General features: G+C 41.6%; 1 protein-coding gene across 1 annotated transcript in view; it reads left to right on the top strand.

The window, feature by feature from the left end:
* HMCN1 (hemicentin 1) overlaps nucleotides 1–16,509 on the top strand; it is a 202,606-nt gene that overhangs the window by 160,783 nt on the left and 25,314 nt on the right. The window contains exons 69-88 of the mRNA XM_027811253.2: nucleotides 517–707; nucleotides 1,897–1,978; nucleotides 2,776–2,912; nucleotides 6,064–6,205; nucleotides 7,275–7,419; nucleotides 8,302–8,429; nucleotides 8,822–8,978; nucleotides 9,157–9,278; nucleotides 9,481–9,645; nucleotides 9,857–9,964; nucleotides 10,467–10,604; nucleotides 10,747–10,881; nucleotides 11,155–11,424; nucleotides 11,789–11,976; nucleotides 12,352–12,565; nucleotides 13,142–13,276; nucleotides 13,733–13,923; nucleotides 14,655–14,736; nucleotides 15,536–15,805; nucleotides 16,326–16,496. Of these exons, the coding sequence (XP_027667054.2) occupies nucleotides 517–707; nucleotides 1,897–1,978; nucleotides 2,776–2,912; nucleotides 6,064–6,205; nucleotides 7,275–7,419; nucleotides 8,302–8,429; nucleotides 8,822–8,978; nucleotides 9,157–9,278; nucleotides 9,481–9,645; nucleotides 9,857–9,964; nucleotides 10,467–10,604; nucleotides 10,747–10,881; nucleotides 11,155–11,424; nucleotides 11,789–11,976; nucleotides 12,352–12,565; nucleotides 13,142–13,276; nucleotides 13,733–13,923; nucleotides 14,655–14,736; nucleotides 15,536–15,805; nucleotides 16,326–16,496 (3,171 nt within the window). The remainder of the gene's footprint in view (nucleotides 1–516; nucleotides 708–1,896; nucleotides 1,979–2,775; nucleotides 2,913–6,063; nucleotides 6,206–7,274; nucleotides 7,420–8,301; nucleotides 8,430–8,821; nucleotides 8,979–9,156; nucleotides 9,279–9,480; nucleotides 9,646–9,856; nucleotides 9,965–10,466; nucleotides 10,605–10,746; nucleotides 10,882–11,154; nucleotides 11,425–11,788; nucleotides 11,977–12,351; nucleotides 12,566–13,141; nucleotides 13,277–13,732; nucleotides 13,924–14,654; nucleotides 14,737–15,535; nucleotides 15,806–16,325; nucleotides 16,497–16,509) is intronic.

The raw sequence follows: 16,509 nt of genomic DNA, 5'->3' as shown, positions 1-16,509 counted from the left end.
AGAATGCTCTAGGGATAAGGAGTATTTTCAAGGAACATTTGCTGTCATAATGAGAGAAATGGAAGATACCTAAAGACTTGTGAATGTGTAATATAGTATATATTTCCCAACAGTTCTGGAGTACTGAAATATGCTATAATTAATAGTAACTAATTTACAAAAAATATGGTTTAAATTAATAACTTTGGTTAGTAGAAATGTAGCTTGACAGGATGATAGCAGAACTGAAGGCATAGCTGAAGGTAAAACAGCTAAAGGGATAATAAATATATTCACCGATAGTATATACTCTATTTTACTTGGATTGTGAAAACATTTTCTAACTAATAATTCCAAATCATAAAATATGCAAATTAGAGGCAGGTGGAAATTACATGAGATACTCAGTGAGTTCATGACAGAGTCAGAAATAATACCAATGTAGACTACTTCTGCAAACTCTAACCCCGAGCCTGTGTATCATGTTCTGTAGGCTTTTTGAGTCAGGAAAGAGCTCAAATGTTTTTCCTTCTGCAGAGCCACCTCACATCAACGGTACAGATGAACCAGAAGAGCTCTCTGTCATCGTTAACAACCCTCTGGAACTCCTCTGCATCTCGTCTGGCATTCCGGTCCCCAAAATCTCATGGATGAAGGATGGGCGCCCGCTGTTGCAGAATGACAATGTTCATGTCCTAAGAGAAGTCCTTCGAATAGCCAGTGCTCAGGTGAAGTTGTGGTGGCCAAACAAGCTCAGTTTTGCAAAGCCTAGAGGAGTGTGCAGAACTGCCTGCTATTAGGACCATCCTAAGAGAAGACCTAAAAAGCCTCTATAAAATCGTCCACCTGCATCTGCGGTTAGAGAATATATTTTTCAAGCCTTGCCTTGGAGTTTTCCAGACAGAACAAACATCAGTATTATGGGTTGAGAGTGCTCAAGCACTTCTGCCTCTTCTGAGTATTACTGTTTCAACTTCATTTCAGAATTCTGTAATTGTTTTATTTATTGGTGCTTCTTGTTACAAAGCAGAACAACTACTGCTAGGGACTCCTCTTTTTCTGGGGTTATTTCTGGGTTTAGCCTGTGTTTGTAATCGCTTCGTGTTCATTTCCTACCAGTTTGACTCTTGTTACTAGCTCTTGCTTTTCTTCTTTTGTGTTTTGCAGTTCCTCCTCAGCCTTTCCTCTCTTTCCATCAGCCCAGATGTTATTAATATCCATTTGCTTCTCACATGTATAAGCCATAGACTACAGAGAAAAGCTGCATTTGCAGTCATCCGTGTGCAAATTAATGAAAAATAAATTAAGGCAATAGAAAGACTCTCAGATGAATTCAGACAATAAAAGAGCCCAGGGAAAAATAACCTTTAAAAACCTGCACCGATAAACTAAGGCTGTATTCAGCTGTGGACAGCCAGACTGCAGTTCACCAAGCAGACATGGGACAGGGCTCGGGACTGATTGCTGCTCGTTTTGTTGGTAAAGCAAACACTTGTCTTTACAATAAAGAGTTTACAGGAAGGAGAAAGTATAAAGGTTTTAATGAGCATGTGTGCACAAAAAAAATTGCCATAATACCCAAAAGTGACCCTTGCTTAGATGGATACCTGTAACCAGTTCCATCTTTATTGATCACCTGTTGCAAAAACCGTCACAGAGAGAAGGGTTCTTGCTGGAGACACATTATCCAGAGATATTTTATGGGATCCTGCAACTCCTAATCCATCTCTGTACAATCCTATCATGGTAAAAAAAGTTTTCAAGAACTTCATTAATTTATTTTCAGGCATTCCTTTTCTGTTGTGTTCGTGCTCAAGTGCTGCCTGTTATATGTTGTTGTCCATGTTTGTATTTCACGGCTTTTTGAATTGTTCCCATATTCTGAGGTTTCTGCTGAAGTTGTTCCTGTGTTTCTAGGTGGAGGACACGGGAAGATACACGTGTTTGGCATCTAGCCCAGCAGGAGATGACGATAAGGAGTATTTAGTAAGAGTGCATGGTAAGTTTAATTTAGGAAAAAATGTATTCCTTCAAAGTGTAAACTACTAAGGTACATACCCGATCTTATTTTACATGTTAAATATTACTAAAGAAGAAATATTACATATTTTGAGAAAGTGATATTATACCGTATTAACATAATAAACATTTCTAAATAAGGGTAACTGTTCTGAACGTGATACCCAGTTAAAAGGGAAAGTTCCATGTCATGCAACTAATTTCTGTTATAATTCTAAGTCTCACATTTTTTAATACCTAGGAAGTTTATAGATATCAGTGTGCAGGCAGATTGAGTTTGTTGCGCTTGTTGAAAAAGGATGTGAAGTATACCGATACCTGTGATCATTGTAGGGTTTCGGTAGAAAAAGGTAAGAAATGTATTTAGAAATGAACACACGAAATGTAACAACAGTAAAGGAAGTTTAAGTGGGATTTCTGCAGTTCTAAAATATGCCTTGAGTTGCTTCTTGATTATAGCTCCCATGCTTATTGATGAACAGTTCATGGAACTTTGGTGATGTCTGCTTTGTCTGGCTTAAATGCTGGTAGTCTCACTGAGAAGGGACTTCAATTTCTGTCACAGTAGTTTCCACTGTGTGACTTGGGAAACAGGTTTCACCAGTTAAAGAGCTGTGGCATATTTAACACAGGTATTGAAAGGCAGAACTAATTAATGTTACTGTAACTTTGCATTTATTTTAAACTTAAGAAATAAATTGGAAATTTTCAATGACTGATTTTAATGGTAGCTCATATGTGTGGTGGTGTTTGTTTTTTTTTTAATTTTTATAACAGTTCCTCCTAACATTGCTGGTACCGGTGGTCCACAGGACCTCACTGTGTTGCAGAACAGACAAGTTATACTGGAATGCAAGTCAGATGCGGTGCCACCTCCAACAATCTCGTGGCTTAAAAATGGAGAACTTTTAGAGGTATAGCGGTTACATTATTTGTACTAGTCTTTTGCTCCCTTGATTTTTTTACACACAGTGCTTGAGGTTTCTTATTCTGCTCACTTGCCCCTTCAGTGCAGTCCAAGTTACGGTGCCTTGATCGAGAGAAGCTGAGTAGCCCCAGTGCAAATACAGTTAGTCCTAAATGAGTACCTGAAGCTAGCAAGCATGTGAAGTGGCCATCCCGCTGTTACTTGTTCTTTTTTCCTTTAGGGGGATCCCTTGCTCCTCCTGGATCCTCTGAACAATGCTAGAAGCCTTCGGTATACTCCTGAATGGCTTCCCAGGAAAGGTAGCTGAGAAAAGACTACACTATATGTTTCCTTTGGGTATATTATGCATCCTCATATTCTAGTAGCATTTAGAAAGGAATTTACATTAATTTACGTTGGAAAAGAGAAAAAAAAGAAAAGGAAAGAAAAAGGGTTGCTAATCACCACAGTTTTGTATCAAATGCATCTTTTTCACTCAGAATTCTGTGTAGTGTCACATTAAGGCATCGAGTCTTTGCTGGTTGAGAGAAAATTAGCAAGACGAGGATGGTTTATACAGAAAGAATTTTTTACTTCCCATCCTCTTTCTTGGGGTCACTCAGAAACCAGGTGCTTTCCAACTGAACCATTTAAGTTCAGTTATTAATTGAACTCAATTAATTGATAATTTTCCCTCAATTGATCTTTATTCATTAACAAGAGGAAACAAATTCAGCTTATGAGTTGTGTCTCCCTTAACTCAACCTTAACACAACCTCAACTGTAGTCCATCAGTAGTCCTCACCTGAAGTTCTGCTTATTTGCCTTTCCTTCTCATACGCCATTCCTCAGACTCTTTCTCTATTGTAAATTAAAAAGCATGAAGTATTACTGCAAGAAGTAAAAATATGGTGGGCAATTATGTGTTACTAAGCGCTGCTAGGGCATGCGACCTTGAATGTAGCACAAGAACTAGCTAGAAACAAGTTTAACAGAAGCACTCTTCTGCGTGGTTGATCCGTTGATTTGGGTAGTGGGGTTTTTTTATGAAAGGTTGAACGAGGCTTGGAAGTTAAATACGTGAATACTTTTTGCCTCGGTCCTCCTTGGAAAGATTGTGTTTTAAAAGCAGTAGTTAAGAAAAATAAACCATGAGAAGAAGCCACTGTTACAAATATTCCCCAGAAAACAAAGCAATAGAGGAGCACTATGATAGGTGTAGGTACTCAGCTGAGTTTTTTTAACAAGTATTTTTTAAAAAGTTAAAAAATTAACCTTTACAGTACTAGTTCTCCTCTTGCCTCATGAGTTCATGTTGGTGTGTGAGGGCGGAGGCATCTTGGTTGTGCAGTATGGTCAATCCCCCGCTTTCTGATTTATGATAGACTAGGGAATTTCAGTCTCTAGAGTTAGTTTTCCACCAGCACTAAATTTCAGTTACAAATTTAGTTCAGACATGGCAGTTTTAATTTGTCACGTGTACTTTGGGTAGCAGACAGGTTTACTCTTCCTTACTGTTCTTTTTAGTCTTCAGTTTAGCTTATATAAATATATACCCCAGGTATTAGGAAAATGTTGGTGTCCTATGGAATGCCTGTTTGCTTTCTCAACCTTAAAGAAATGTAATAGCCTATTAATACTAAGCAGCTGGAAAAGAGCTCTCCTCGGGTAGGGAAAGAGAGGTGCTCTGTGGCACAGCATCTTCGTTATCTTGGAAAAATGAGGTTTCACAGCGACAAGACAGGATTGGAGAAAGGTTATCAGGCTGCAGTGTGATTTCAGTTTAAATCATCACTGGTTTTGTGAAAAAGCCTTGTTTCACAGGGTGTCATTCCTCCTGGTTTTGTTGTCTTCCACTGTGCAGATTTTGAGGTCTGCTCCAGACCCCTGTATGCTCAGGGGTGTAATTGTGCAGCATCACTGGTTCTGGTAGCAGAGCTATGGGAAGATCTAGCCTCGTCCTTGCACTCTTCATTGATTTGGAAATGTGTTTTGAGTTTTAAATAAAGAAGTATGTAGGTAGGTAGGAGCATCTTGACCTAACCTGGCTTTATTTAAACATTAAAATAACTGCTTGAATTCGTATTTTTTCAAAGCTGGGTTTTCTGACATACCTTGAGTAGACCGTAGGGATCAAATGATAAGCTTTGTTGCCTGTCTTTCCTCATCGATATGCTTCTGTGTTTAGGAACCGTAGCACAGGCTGTGTACTCGACAGGAGATACCAGCCTTTACCCAAAATCTGTCTGTAATCCGCTCTGGTGGCGAATCGTGTCACCCGTGAGGCTTCAGCAGTGCCGTTCCTTCTGCACTGGCTGAGTCGTGCCTGGTGTCAGATGGGCGCGCTGGGGTGCTAGAGCAGAGGGTGCAGAACTGGAGGAGTTTTGCCTGTCTGATGCTGTTCTCAGGTCTTCTAACCAAAAGAGCAGATGGGAATGTCAGCTTTCACTTTCATCTCAAGTGTGGGTAGCACATACTGAAAAAGTTTGAGTTTCTGGTCTTTTTTTTGTTGTTGTTTATCCACTCAGGTTTTTGAACACTTGTAGTTGATGTTACTGCCAGTCATTCGTGCAGATATGACCCAGACTGATGTGGTAAAAAAGCTGTGACTTCAGGGGGCTGCCTAGCGGTGCTGTAGAGGGAGCGTAGAGCTGAGAAGAGTGGTATCCTCCTGTTCAGAAACGCTGGCTAGTAAACTTACTGGCTAGTAAACTTGGTAGGCTGAGTTCATGCTGGCTGTCACCTGGTCAAGGCTGTGATGTGTGACGAACAGTGTAGAGAAGCTTGCCTTTATTCTGCCTGTAGCGTGCATGGATTTTTGAAAAAGAAATACAATTCATCATGTGCTATTAGCTGTCCCTTTCTATAAAAACTCAAAAGCCCTTTGGGTACATAACCCCAAAAAGCTGTCTTGTTCAGACACACGTCCCAGCAGGGGTTTCAAGGGGGAGCCATTAAGCAAGCAGTTTTTAAAAGCTTTGTTTACCCTATCATCTTCACGGATGTAAACAAAGTTGAGCCAGCAATGAGTTCTGTCCCTGGTTTATCTTTGGCCTCTTTTCATGGCTTTTATTACTCCACAACGAAAGAATGTGCTGTGTTCATAAAGAGAGTAGTGGTAAAGTTAAATCTGTCAAACTCTCTCTCTTTCCCCTTAGGGAACTCCTCGAGTTCGAATCCTATCCAACGGACGATACCTGCAGATCAATAACGCTGACCTCAGCGATACCGCAAGCTATACATGTGTGGCAAGTAATATCGCAGGAAAAATGACCAGGGAGTTCATGCTGACAGTACATGGTAAAATCATGGATCCGGTCTTGTGCATTTTGATCTTTGTGGTATTTCTGCAGGAGTTGAAATGGCAAGAAAGAAACATTAGTAGTCTACTCCTAGCCAAGTGTTGGCCACGTCAGTTGTGTCTAAACTGTAGGACTACGTGTATTACCGCACCGGTGCCACCATTGGAGTCCACAGTTGTCCCCTACACTAAAGGACCTGCTGGGGACTCACCATGGCTCACTCGCCATCTGTCTGTGCTTCCTGCTAGTGGAGGGTGCTGTGCGTGTGGCCGTTACCCTGATAGGGAGTCAGGATACATCCAGAATGAACACCCAGGTCCAGGACTGAGAAATGCTTTTGGATAAATTCAGAGAAATTCTTAAAAGCATTTGACTGGCACCTTGGGTGACTGGTTTCATAGCCGGCTTGGCCAACAGTTTGGCAAGTTACTTGCAAGCTGTGGTGGCTTATCTGGACCTGTAAGCAGGAGACAGTAGGAGGACAGGGCTTGAAGGGCCCTATGCATCTCGATACTTGTCCTGCGCTACCACAGCCTTGCCCTCAGTTTCCTTTTAAACCTAGATATTTTCTCACCTGTACTTTGATGAGATACTGTTCTGTTCTCACACACTCAGGTGATGATAAGGAACTTTTTTCCTATTTCTGTTCTGTTCATGACCCAGTCACGTGTACCTGCATTACACTGTGCCTCCCCGGGACTGTCCTTACTGGTCCAATGACAATTCTTTTTTTCTCCTTAATTTATAATTAGGAAGCACGGATATAACCTTAGCCTTATTTTGCTGACTTAAATATGCTGAACTCTTTTACTGTTTTAGCTATATGATGACCTTTGCAGTAACTTGCAAAGATGATTGTTACACTGCATTTCATACAAACTTTCCTTCTCGTTCCCTACTGCATCGTGGCAATTACTGTGCACTACACAAAACGGTAAGAAACTTGTTTCTGTCTTTGCAGTGATTCCCGTGTCTGTTACTGCATCTGGTTTCAAGTGTTTCGTTTCAGTCATTGCGGAGTGAAGTTTTTTATTTGCTTTGTATTATCAGCAATTTTCCCTTTACAGTGGCACCTACAATCCGAAGTGGTCCTCAGGCTGTTGTCGTGCGTATAAATGCTTCTGCTGTTCTGGAGTGTGTTGCAGAAGGAGTGCCGACCCCGAGAATTACATGGAGGAAGGATGGAGCTATTTTTACTGGAAACAACACGAGGTATTGTGCAGAAGCAGCATAAATATTCTTCATTGTTTTTTAAGAATGTATTAATTACAGAAAGATTAATTAAGACATCTGTGATTTGTAAATTAGTTTTGTTTTCACAGATCGGAACTAGCATATCTACTGTTATCTCGATCAGACCTAAATGTGGAAAATACAGTGATAGAAACAGTAACATAAAGAAGTTGTTCTACAGAAAAGTAGCATGCCAAAGGTTTCATGCTTTTGTTGTGAAGGACAAAAATCTCCTTTGACAACCAAATGTAGTAATAATTCTTCTGATATTAAAGATTTTGAACAGTAAACGTGAAAGATCCTTATCTTTTTTTTATGTATATGGAGTTTTGGGATTAGGCCAAGCAATTTCATGAAGACCAGAAGCTACCTGAGTGTACTTTGCAGTTTCTAATATATAAAACTTTCTGTAAATGTTTTAGTATCAACTTTTATTACAGTGAATGGTTTCCGTCTTCTGACTGTTTTAAGGGGAAGTAGTTTGGCATTTTCTGGAACTGAGCAAACACTAAAGAATTCAGTTACATTTCAAAGAAAAAAAGAAAGCATTAATTAGTGTTTTTTAAACTTAAATGAGAAACCATAAAAAGGGCTTTTGGATATTTTCTGCAAATCTGGCATCATTTATGTGTAACCACTGTGTCAGCTAAATTTCATAATTTCTCTGAAAAATGGATGTCCTGGGAAAGAGTGAGCTCAGGATAAGTGCAATAAATGAGAAAACCATGTGCACAGATTAAGACACCATGTGTTTAGGCTGTTTGTTGTGTACCCTGAGTCATCTTTTCCTTCTGCTCTACCAGGATAGCCTACGGTTCTGTTGATTGAGGGGCAGAAAAAAACCACATGGCTTTGTTTCAGATACTCCATGTTAGAGGATGGGTCTCTACACATCCACTCGGCACACGTGACTGACACGGGAAGATACGTGTGCATGGCAACCAGTACAGCTGGCACAGAACGCAAACGAATTGATCTGCAAGTTCTTGGTAGATATTTTTGTTTTAGATAAATATATGCATTTTTATAAGTCTGAAGTCCAATTTTATAATTTTTCTGTTCTGCCAGATCCAATTTTAAGTTTAGCCCCTTTTTAGCTGCTCTGGTTAAAAAAAAAATAAAATAAAAATAAAATTTATGGCCTTAGGAATACAACCCAAATATTCATGAAAAGAAAATATTTATTCCTTGTGCACTGGAACTAGAAAGGCTTGACACATGCCATGCTAAATGTTTAGTAACTTTAATACTGTCAAGTTACTCTTTATAAAAACCGAGTAAATGTGTTCAGGCAGTTCAGCTCTATATAGGTGTGAGAGAGGGGTGTGGGCATACATATATATATAATTACTCTGAATAATTATGCTTTGTTTGTCTTTAGTTCCTCCAACTATTGCTCCTGGACATACAAATATTACAGTTACTGTAAATGTGCAGACCACCTTGCCTTGTGAGACCACCGGAATTCCCAGACCAGCAATTAGCTGGAAAAAGAACGGGCATCTGCTTAGTGTTGACCAGAACCAGAATACATACAGGTGAGAGAGATTTTCTTTTCACCGTGGGTTTAAAGTTTTCAGGGATGATTTTGGCACTTTAAAAATCTAGCCACGCTTAAATGTAATCTTGTATAGCCAGCACATTCAGTGGTCTGATTACCTGAGAAGAAAAGAAGTATTTCAATGGCTTTTACTTTCTTCTCTTTTCTTTGTTCAGACTTCTATCTTCAGGTTCCTTAGTAATCATTTCTCCCACTGTGGATGACACTGCTGTCTATGAGTGCTCTGTGTCAAATGATGCAGGAGAAGATCAAAGAGCAGTTGAGCTCACTGTTCAAGGTAGAGGGGATATTGCTATTACATGTGTATGGCACCCAGAATTGCTTTGGGGCCTTCCAATGTTGAGATGAGATTTTTATATCATTCTTTTATGATACTGATATCCATAAGTCTCTGGTATTCCCAAGAGAGATAAGTTATTTCCAAAAATTCATAAAAATGAAAACGGGCAAGTAACCTTTATGCTGATTTTTGTTTTCAGTGCCCCCGTCCATAGCAGATGAAGCCACGGACCTTTTGGTAACAAAGCTGTCTCCAGTAGTGATTTCCTGCACTGCATCGGGGATTCCTGCCCCGTCAGTTCACTGGACCAAAAACGGCATAAAGTTGCTTCCCAGGGGAGATGGCTACAGAATTCTCTCCTCAGGTACTGTGCACGACTGGCGCTCAGCTGCAGAAAGTCAGAAAGTGAAAGGCTGTAGTTGTGCACATCCAGAAGTAATGAATTAATTAAATGCAAACAACCCCTCTCCAATTTCTTGGAATAAAAAGACACACCTCTTAAGACGGTGCTGCAGTAGCGTTTTCCTGTGAATGCGGCTGCTGCTGTGTGTTGTGACGCGCACTCTCTGCTGCAGGTGCTGTTGAGATCCCGGCTGCTCAGCTGGCGCACGGGGGGCAGTACACCTGCGTGGCCCGGAACGCGGCCGGCTCAGCCCACAGGCACGCCACTCTGCACGTTCAGGGTAAGATGGGAAGCTGAAGAGAAGGTGCATTCTCTCAGCACATGTTGCCCATTTAACACATACCTGTGCTGCGCAGTAACGGCGAGGCCAGGGTGGACCATCACGAGTAGTGTCCTGCTCAGCTGACTTCTTGTGGATGCGCTGATTATTCCCAAAGTCGTTACTCTGTGTGTTACAATTCCAGTACCTTGGATAGAGTCCCCCCACTCCATGCTGCTCTACTATTTTATTTTTTAGTAAGGTTTTTGTTTGCTTTTTGGTAAGTTAAAAGGTATTTGTGATGGCAAACTGCATGAGGTAGGGCCATATTCTACACACACACTCATGCTGAACGTGTTGCTATAGTTAAAAGCGCTTCCACTGAGCTCTTCATATGGGTAGCAGAATAAAACCATTGCTCGTACGGCCTCAGACTCTCGGGTTTTGCAATTTTAGCATCTCCTGTATTTTGTAGCCTTGAAGGTTAAACCTGTTGCATTTTTCTTTTTATTTCATTCCGCAGAACCACCAGTTATCCATACTCAGCCAGGGGCACTGGAAGTCATTATGAACAATCCCATCCTACTACCATGTGAAGCGACGGGTACACCTCGACCCGTAGTAACATGGCAAAAGGAGGGCATCAATGTAGTCACAACAGGTAACCTCCTAAAGCCTGTACCTCCAGCCTAAGTGCTCTAACTTAGAAACTTGTTTTCTCTTTTCTGAATGTTCAAACTTAGATATAAGGAACCCCTTAATTTAAGAACAAAAGTGCCATACTTTGCTTGAATTTGTTTTAGGCAACAGTTACATGGTTCTTCCAAGTGGCAGTTTACAGATTGCGAAATCAAGTGTTGAAGATGCCGGCACTTACACATGTGTTGCTCAAAATCCAGCTGGCACTGCTCTGGGGAAGATCAAACTGAAAGTTCAAGGTAAATAATCTTTTAAACTCTTGTAGTGATTTACAGACAAGGAATTTGTGCATGCTTTCTGTTAGTCAAACACAATTCTGAGCAATAGAAACGGACCTCATGCTTTCCTATTTGATGTGATGCTGAATAGAGCCCAGGAGGTTTATTCCCTTTAGTTGGCTGTCTACTTTAGCATCAAAATAATCTTTCAGGATTATTTTCACGAAGAACTGAAGCGTTCCATGTTTCTTACAACATCAATTTCTTTTAAAAAAATTTCTGAATTCTTTTCAGTTCCTCCCGTTACCAAGCCACACCTCAAGGAATATGTTGTTCCTGTTGATCAGGCTGTCACACTGCAGTGTGAGGCTGAAGGCTACCCTGAGCCCGAGATCAGCTGGCGTAAGGATGGACAGCAAATAACGGAGTCTATTAGAAGAAGAATCCTTAGCACTGGTGCTCTGCAGGTTGTGTTTGTCCAGCCTGGTGACGCTGGCCGTTACACATGCATAGCAGCGAACCCTGCAGGGTCCAGCACTTCTAGCATGGAGCTCGCTGTGCACAGTAAGTGGGGCTGTACGGAAACAGGGCGCGTTGTCACAGCGTGTAACTGCAGAGAGTAAGGAGCTAGGATGTAAGGGAGGTGTTCAGGAAAATTAGCCTACTTAATGGTGAGTTTTATTGGGTTATAGTATCTATCAGCCACATTGCTTGAATTCAGGAAGAACGTCACATTTCTGTAACTCGGTTTATATTTTGTTACAAGAATGTCACACGTTTCTCTGACATACTTAATGGTGGTCATTGATGGAGACAAGAAACAACAGAGAAGGTCCAGGCAATGGTTTCTTCAGTCCAGTATTGCACTATCCAAGCACTGCTGTAAAAGCACACATAGCGGTAAATCTTTTTAATAAACTTCTCACAGTTCCACCCAAGATTCGCAGAACGGATGCGCAGTACACAGTCACAGAAGACTCCCAGGCTGTGCTGTCCTGTGTGGCTGATGGGATTCCAACACCAACAATAAACTGGAAGAAGGACAATACGCTGTTAACAGAGAGAGGAAAATACCGGGCTGTCCCAGGTGGAGACCTCATTTTGGACAACGTTGTTGTAAGTCCCCTAAATCCAAGCTATGACTTGACAGGTTTGGCAATAATAAGACCTCGCTTCTCTTCGTTTTCAGCCACCTCTGGATTAGTCACTGTTCTGTTCTGTTTTCTTGTTCTTAATATTCCAAAGTCCTTATAAACATTTCATTTTCCACTGAAGAACAAAATCTGTGAAGAATTTGTAGTGATAAATTCTCAGGAAGGGCAAAAAGAAGTATAGGTCATCACTCAAATCTAGAGGAAGTGACAGCGTTCAGGTCAGCATTTCTGCTGAATGCCTGTTCCAAACCTTTTGAGAGGCTCTTGTCGTTACAGGTGGCAGTGTTGTGTGGGATATATCACAGCTGAAATTTCCCCAACGTGCTTTCTCTTTCAGCCTGCAGATGCCGGCAGTTATACCTGTATTGCCAACAACGCTGCTGGAGAAGACACACACACCGTCACGTTGATCGTTCATGTGCTTCCAGCTTTTACGGAACTGCCTGGAGATGTAGCTTTGACTAAGGGAGAACAGCTCAGATTAACGTGCAAAGCAACTGGGATACCTGTACCCAAAATAACATGGACCTTTAACAATAACATCATTCCAGGTGGGGGACACCGGGTCTTCCTGGCCATTCCACTCTACAGTTGTTTTTCCCCACGCAGCATTGCAATTAGTTTAAGATAAGGAAGAAAAAAAAATCTAGAGGGAACAAACTTGTTGGGCAGTGGTTGTGTGAGGAATATCTTCAGTGTTATGCAAACATGTAATTAAATTGCCTCTGAGACAAAACTGTGAGGAACATAATTACAAAATTGTTCCTCTTCTATAGGCAATAATGTAACACGTTAAAAACACTCAGTATCAGATGGCATTTACTGAGCATCCAACAACTAATGCTGTTTCTTTTAAATATGAAGAAAACCTCAGCAGTTCATAGAATGCAGATGCACAAAGCTCCAAATTAAGGGACACCTTAAGCGAGCATACGCATGTGGGCAAACGTCATAGCAGTGACTTTTCTATGCATTTCTGAAGCGCCTCGGAAAAAAAGTGGCCCAGCGCTGCCGAGCTGCGTTGCCGAACAGCGCTGTAATTCAAACAGGCTTATGCCCCACCAGGCACTGAGATGATGCTGATTAAAATCACTGAAGTAACCCTTTACGGTGTGTTCTCCCTTCAGCACAATACGACGATGTAAATGGACACAGCGAACTCGTTGTCGAAAGGGTATCTAAAGATGACTCTGGTACCTATGTATGCACAGCAGAAAACACCGTTGGCTCAATCAAGGCTATTGGTTTTGTGTATGTCAAAGGTATGTAAAATAACAGTAGTTGTAGTTACTATTGCACAGTTCCACAGTGTCATCTGTTTTGATAGCAGAATCATAGAATGGCTTGGGTTGGAAGGGACCTTTAAGATCATCGAGCTCCAACCCCCCTGCCGTGGGCAAGGACACCTTCCACTAGACCAGGCTGCTCCAAGCCCCGTCCAGCCTGGCCTTGAACGCTTCCAGGGCAGCCTGTTCCAGTGCCTCACCCCCCTCACAGTAAAGAATTTCTTCCTGATAGCTAATCTAAACCTACCGTCTCTCAGTTTGAAACCATTACCCCTCGTATTCAATGCCTTGTATATGACTGAATCAGAAGAATTGAAACAGGGTGAAGTTCACACTTCAGAAAGTCAGAGGTGAATGATCCCTGCCAGCAATTTCATTAAGGGCATTTTATTTTGACTCTGCTATTTCTCTGCTATCACTTGTTTTTTTCAGAGCCTCCAGTCTTCAAAGGGGATTACCACTCTAGCCGAATCGAGCCCTTGGGTGGCAATGCTATGTTGAATTGTGAAGTCAGAGGAGATCCACCTCCAACCATCCAGTGGAGCAAAAAAGGAGTTGGCATTCAGATTAGCAACAGGATCCGACAGCTTAACAATGGTTCTCTTGCTATCTACAGCACCGTAGTGAGTCACTGGTCTGTTACAATGTGTTTCTGCATTGTACTTGGTTAATAAAGGTATTCCAGATCACCTTGTTTTGGAAGAGCGAGGCTAGACATTTAATCCACTTTTGCTTTTTACCTTTAGGAAATGTTAATTCAGACTAGAATTAGACTCAAATTAGTGTGATAAAAACCCAGGGGGCTATCGTTCTCTTTGTCAGAAGGGCTGAAACTTGATCCTGACTGTTGGTGCGTGAAGTCCTGGTCGTGCCCAATCAAATGGGACTTTTGCTTTTGACCTTAAGGAAGCCTGGGTTCTGCAGATCGGGTCAGCTGAACAGCAATTGTGTTCTACCTGTGGAAATCCCTTGGCATCTAAATGCCTAATATGAATGGCAAGATCCTTCCCCCCCCCCCATAAACTCATGTCTGTGTTTTGAAACAGGGTTAAAAACAATAGCTCCCTTGAATTTCAGTTAAAAAAAAATACTATATATATATGTATACACACACACACAATTTGATCCTCAGCATTAAGGAGCTGAAGGAAGCAAAAAATGGAATATAAAAATAACTCACAATATCAGCTTAATGTTAATAAAGGCATACCCTAGAGACTGAGGTACTCTAGAATCTAACAGCGTGCCTCCTAAGATCTGTGGCGTGCCAGCAGAAAATGCCAGCTTGCAGGAATTGCAGTGTAAATGGAACCCCCCGTTACATGCATGTTGACTGTTGGCTTTTTGTCTTTAGAATGAAGATGCTGGTGACTACAAGTGTGTGGCTACCAACGATGCTGGGGTGGTGGAACGCAGTCTGACGCTGACACTTCAGAGTAAGACTCAAAGTGATAAATGTCATGCCGCTGGTTTGGAGCGATGACCTACCTTTGGATAGGTGCATGCAGCTCCCGTTGAAGTTTTGGAGGGTGGGCGCTGCACTGTAGGTTAAGATTCATCTCATCTTTCACCAGTAATATTTCAGAGTCTAGTCTAAGGTAGTGATTGAGGTGGAAGAGGAGAAGCATGTGGAGGGTGATTCAGCTGCATCTTAGAAACCAGCTTAGAGCAGGGTGAATCCCCTTCTGAAAGGGCTGTTTCTGTTAGTTGACTAGCAAGGATGTCTGTGCAACTGAGTTAAACTAGACTCATACTTTTAAATTAAGAAAGTTAGGTGAGTTGAATCCCAGCTTTCGCTGACAACATTTAATTTTTGGCAGAAATCGTATTTTAGAATTATTTTTTCACTAGCAATAGAATTTCTGAACATCCCCTTTCTGTTGTTCCCTTGAGCAGTATGGATCTGTTACTTACGTCTTGTTGCCTCTGGACATGATTAATAGCATCTTCCTGCAGGCTTTATGAAAAGCGACACATTTTAGCAATAAAGCAGACTGCTCATATTGTCAGGCCTCGATCCCAACTCAGATCGCAGCACATTAAAAACAGCCTGTCGTCATTTTAACTTGCATATATTTTTGACAGTGGAAGATCAACAATCATTTTTGTCACAATAAACTGACTGACTTAAGATTTTTTTTTTTTTTTGCCTTTGTTCTGACCAGACCTTTAATAGTCAACGCAATGAAAAAACGTCAACATGTGCTATTGCCTAAAGAAACCCTTCTGTTTCAGGTCCTCCAGTCATTACTGTTGAACCTGTAGAGACAGTTGTTGAAGCTGGTGCCACAGCAATGCTGAACTGCCAGGCAAAGGGAGAGCCGCCTCCAACCATCGCGTGGTCCCGCCAAGGTCACCCGGTTGTGAGCAACGAGCGAGTGACTGCCCTGTCTAACGGCTCCTTGCGTATTGTTGCAGCACAGAAGGAGGATACGGCTGAATATAAGTGTGTAGCGAGGAATCTGATGGGATCTGTTCTTGTTAGAGTGCCACTGACTGTCCAGGGTAGGTGCACAAAATATAGGGTAGTGACTGTCAAACTGGTAGATTGCAGCATTAATTGAGGGTAACTACCATCAAGATCTTATCTTATCCATATTATATAGATAAGGTATTTTATCTTCCATATGTGCATTAGGCATTTCTTAAAGCTACTTGACATCTCAGACTAGGTTTCTTTTTCATGGAATCTTGCTCCATTATACTCATCCAGCTGTGTGCGACAGAGGAGTGTGTAGGAGCAAAAGACATAAATAAGGATGAAAGGATCTTGAATTAGATGCCATCCTCAGAACACATATCATAACTTAATTGTAGCTCTAAAGAAAAGCATTTAGGAGCATAAGCAATAAATATTTCAGAGCAGCTGAAGTATTCTCTGAACCGGAGTAAGCTGTTTCTCCAGTAATTAAGAAGTGAGTTGGCTTTCCAAGGATGGCTTATGAAGTGCATTTTTCACTTTGCTAAGCTAAGGGAGTTCTAAGCACAAGCACGTACCGGCAGAGCATCGTTTTTCCCGTTGCAGTGCACGGTGGATTTTCTGATTGGCTTGACTGGCGAGCTTGCAGCGTCACCTGCGGCCAGGGTGTCCAGGAGCGAGTCCGTCAGTGCAACAACCCTCTTCCAGCTAACGGTGGGAGGAGGTGCGAGGGGCCTGACACAGACGTACGCAGCTGCCACAGCAAACCATGTCCAGGTATTTCTGTAAT

Source organism: Falco cherrug, chromosome 12 (genome assembly GCF_023634085.1).
Source record: "Falco cherrug isolate bFalChe1 chromosome 12, bFalChe1.pri, whole genome shotgun sequence".
NCBI lineage: Eukaryota > Metazoa > Chordata > Aves > Falconiformes > Falconidae > Falco > Falco cherrug.
Note: the sequence above shows the minus strand (reverse complement) of the source record. Positions and strands in the feature narration are given on the sequence as shown.